This window comes from Punica granatum, chromosome 4, assembly GCF_007655135.1.
Source record: "Punica granatum isolate Tunisia-2019 chromosome 4, ASM765513v2, whole genome shotgun sequence".
NCBI classification, from domain to species: Eukaryota; Viridiplantae; Streptophyta; class Magnoliopsida; order Myrtales; family Lythraceae; genus Punica; species Punica granatum.
In genome coordinates this window covers 11,164,271-11,168,350 of record NC_045130.1, presented here as the reverse complement: position 1 = coordinate 11,168,350, position 4,080 = coordinate 11,164,271, and the positions used below count along the sequence as shown (strand labels likewise).

The 4,080-nt window shown below is 46.9% G+C and overlaps 1 protein-coding gene across 1 annotated transcript; it reads right to left on the bottom strand.

Moving 5' to 3' along the window:
- Positions 1 to 514: 514 nt before the first annotated feature.
- On the bottom strand, positions 515 to 3,718 carry LOC116205165 (squamosa promoter-binding-like protein 8). Its single transcript, XM_031537670.1, has 4 exons — positions 3,270 to 3,718; positions 2,153 to 2,971; positions 1,225 to 1,385; positions 515 to 978 (listed from the first exon to the last, which is right to left on the bottom strand). Exons 2-4 carry the CDS (start codon positions 2,839 to 2,841, stop codon positions 809 to 811), a joined length of 1,020 nt encoding a protein of 339 aa, XP_031393530.1. The 5' UTR covers positions 2,842 to 2,971; positions 3,270 to 3,718; the 3' UTR covers positions 515 to 808.
- Between the last annotated feature and the right edge of the window lie 362 nt (positions 3,719 to 4,080).

Sequence of the window (4,080 nt, the reverse complement as noted above, 5' to 3'; positions counted from 1 at the left end):
GCTTTTTGCTGCACGTACCTGGAAATATCCAGCAACTCGACAAATTACACATACTGCCAATCTTCCATTCCCCAAAAACAAAACCGAAAGGAAAAGGAAAAGGAGAAGGAACGAAGGTGCAGCTCTCTCTCTCTCTCTCTCATTCTCAACACTTGGCCAAGGAACGAAAGTGCCACTCGAAAGCCACTCTTTTTCCAACACTTCTTCGAGGAAGCTCGCCTGCCCTTTTTCCCTTTCGCCATATATATGATTATCAACTCCATCAATGGATCATACGCGATTGATAGCGACTTCAAATTTCAAACTTCGAGTACATGTCCAACGCATTTCCAAGGCACAAGAAACTGACACTACGTCGACACATTTTAGCTGCAATGCAGGATTTCAGAACTTAGACAACTGAACGTGCAAGATTTATCTCAAGCTGAGATGCTGCTCGTGGTCTCACTGAAAAGATTATGCATATAGATACATACATAAATAATTGTATATATCATAAGAAGCGTGAACAATATAGAAGAGATTGTATGCGGAATTGAATTTCAAGAGAAATTAGATTAGATGATCACATTTAATCAATACCCACATCTTGGTCGGTCATCACAAGGTTAAATGACCCATCATCGCGCATAAGTGGTTAATACTCGAAGAAGAAATCAAAGATCTGACGATAGACTAGACTAATAACTGAGCTTATAGATAGCTAGCTAACTAATACTCGACATATATATTTTCCCTTGACAATATATAATGGCTAATATTGGCTTGAATCTTATAGTCATCAGCCTTCAGGAGGATATATATGAAATCACCCGCTAGAGAAAAAGAGTGAGCCAGATGAAGCTGAAGATGAAGATGCCTGGGGTTGCTGGTTATATATTGGTCTTTGCCTGAAACAAGAGTCGAGCGACATTCTCGGAGGAGACACTGCTATGGTCACGGAAGATGATGATTGATTCCCCGAATCCTGCAGAGACACTGCGCAGCACGTACATACAAGGGTAAAACCACATCCATGAATTGAAAACGAATAGCAGATTCATCGAAAAGTTTAAGCAGGACAAATGGCGAATTTATAAACTAATCAATCATATCGGACGATCATCTCTCTATTACTGTACATATAACAGATTTTCGCTGTTAGATCGCATCTAGAAGTGTTAAAGAAGAAGAAGAAGAAGAAGAAGAAGAAGTTTTGCATTTTAATATTGAAGAAAAACATACTTGCGAGCCTATCAATCAATGCGCTTTGGCCAGCTTGAGGAGATGGCTTGTGGATTTCCAGATTCGGCTGTTGCTGAGATTTCCTCCGGCGGCGGTTATGGTCGGCCAGCCTCTTCCGGCAGCTTCGCTTGCCATTGTCAAACTCCGAGAGAAGGTGAAACCTTTCCAACATGAATTCGAAATTCAACTTAAACGAATTTATACTCTGATAAAAAATTTCCATGGCATAATTAATTAATTAATTTATTTTGGTTCCTTTGTTGGGGGGGTGAGAATGAGATCGACAGAGAGCCATTAATCAGTTGGTGGGCTTAATAATAATAATGAAAAAGTACGGAAGCTGTATTCCGGCAAAAAGGAAGGGAAATAATTACATTTTTGTTATAAAAGGAAAGGCAATTAATAACAGTTAGCTCAAGCTTACTATAAAAAGCAAAGCAACAGTACGTAAAAAAAAAACACGATCGCTCTCTGCACCAAAACACCCTGCCCTTTTCCTTTCACCCAGAACTCTTTCCGTTCGGACACATTTGCCCCTCGGGATTCCCACCGCCCGACTCCCTAGTACCATTTTACATTAACACCCCCCCCCCCCCCCCCCCCAATCATTTGCCTACCCCCGACCCGGAAGGGCAATCCCATCATATGCAGACACCGCATTTTATCGATTTTAATCTAATGCTAATAAGATCATATCGAAAGGAGATTAACGGGTTGGGTTCGGAATCGGGAAGATCGGACGAGTTTCTTTTTTTTCGTGTCGGTTCTCAAGGTTTCTTAACTTGCTGTCACCCATCGTCCTCCGGAAATAATTGCCCTAACTCAGTGCACGCATAGGATAAGACAAGACATATATAGGAAGAAAGGAGAAACGTTTTTCTGGGGGGGAGGGTGGGGTTGGGGAGGGGCAGAAGCGTCTTTTTGTTACCTGCTACACTGTTGGCAGAATCGCTGAGTCAACCCGGCAGCTATGACGGCGGCGGCCTTGGAGTGGAACTCGCAAACCTTGTGCCGCCGGTGGTAGTGCTTCGCGTGCGTCAGGTCCGCGTTGCAACTCTCCGCCTGGCACCGCGGCGCCTTGGCAGACCCCCCCACTGCCTCCAGCGGCCGGGACCGGCGGTAGAGCCTGCTTACGAAGTCGTCCTCCGCCGATGAGAAGTACGTACGGCCCCCAAGGTTCAGCCCAATCCTTGCCGTGAAGTCGCCCCCCGAACCTGGTGCCGCCTGGGCCACCGCGTCCTCCCTCTTCGGCACCGCCATGAAGAGGCCTCCGCTGCCCGGGCCGGGGTAGGAGTCATGGTAGAAGGGGCCAGGGCCAGAGTGGTAGTCGGACGGCACAGTGCCGTAGCTGCGTGATTCATAGAAAGGGAAGAGGTTGTTTTGATGGGCGGTCTGTTGGTGGTGGTGGTAGGAGTGGTTGAAGTGTGATGAGAAGAATGCAGGGCCACCGGCGGCCTCTGTCGGCACCGGGAGGACGTGGTGTCCAGTCGCTCCGACAGTGGCTGCGGCATAGTGGTCGACAAAGGGGTGACCATGGGAGGGATCGGGGCAAGCGGGATCGTCGGCCGAGAGCATCACCGAAGAGGGGTTCGCAGCAGCCCATTCATAGTCCAACATTTTCCCGTGCCCGAGTCCTCGCAGCTCGTTAGGATAGGCTCAGCAAAGCAAAGTTAAAGTACACAGCGGCGCCGTCTTGTCGGGTGTGTCTGAATCTCGGATCGGACACGGAGGAGAGCCCCAAATTATCCTGCAAAAGATATGAGGAAGGAACATGATCAATACCAGCTTCAGTTCATGAACTAAATAATAACAATGCGGAACCGAACATTTCACGGCGAACATATGTTTTGGGGGGGAGAGAGAGAGTGCTATCAGTGATGCGAAAGGTGTCAGTTTTGAATAGAGGGGGGCCTTTTTGAGCTTTGATTTCCAGTTGGGTCTCCTTTCGATTCTCGAGGTGTTATCTTCTTCTTCCTAGTAAGGTGCTCAATATCTTGTCGGGGGAACTGTTACGGTTTATCAGTCTAAATTAAACAAGATCTTACCTCTTAAAGAAGCAGAGCGGGGCTGGGGCCGGGGAGATTAGACAATAGTGGGACTGGTTTACTGATTCCCAAGAAGCCCTAAGAACCTCTACCCATGTTGTTGCAGAAGATAAAAGAGAGAGAGGTCCTCTCCTCTCTCTTCCTCTGTCTCCCTGTGTCTGTGGGTGTCTTTCTTCTCTTCTCTCCAATGGCGTGTTTTTCAAGTCTCACTCCTCTCTGTCTCTGTCTCTCCAGTCCCTCCCATCCTTAATATTTCTTTCCTCCTTTCCTTCCTTCCTCTCTCCCCCTTTTTGGCCCTTTTCTATCTTCTGAAAAGGTCTCTCTCTCTCTCTCTCTCTCTATAACTCTCCTTTCACTTTCTCTCTCTGCTATGTTGCTGTGGCTGTGTCTGAGCGGTCAAGACTCAGAGAGAGAGAGAGAGAGAGAGAGAGAGAGAGAGGAGCTAAAATTCAATTATGGGGGGGAGGGCGGCCTCAGGCGACAGGTGATTGGAGCTTCAACTGATACCTGGCATGGCCTGGCCTGGGTGGGAAAGCTAGAAGCCTGACCATAATTACCAGTTTGCCCTGGAGATGCATGGTGTGTTCGCTGTAAATGCCACTTACGGTACTGGTAGATTGACATTTCTTGTTACCATGTCGTGTTTCGGTGCATAGTTCTACAATGTAAAGAGAGACAAGGTATTTATGTGGGGGAACTCGTCGTGTATCAGGAAGCAATGGATCGCAACATGACATACAAAAGCGTATGACATACAGTACTTGGAAATTGACAATTCACATTACCATGTCATGTTTCTGTGCTATTTCAT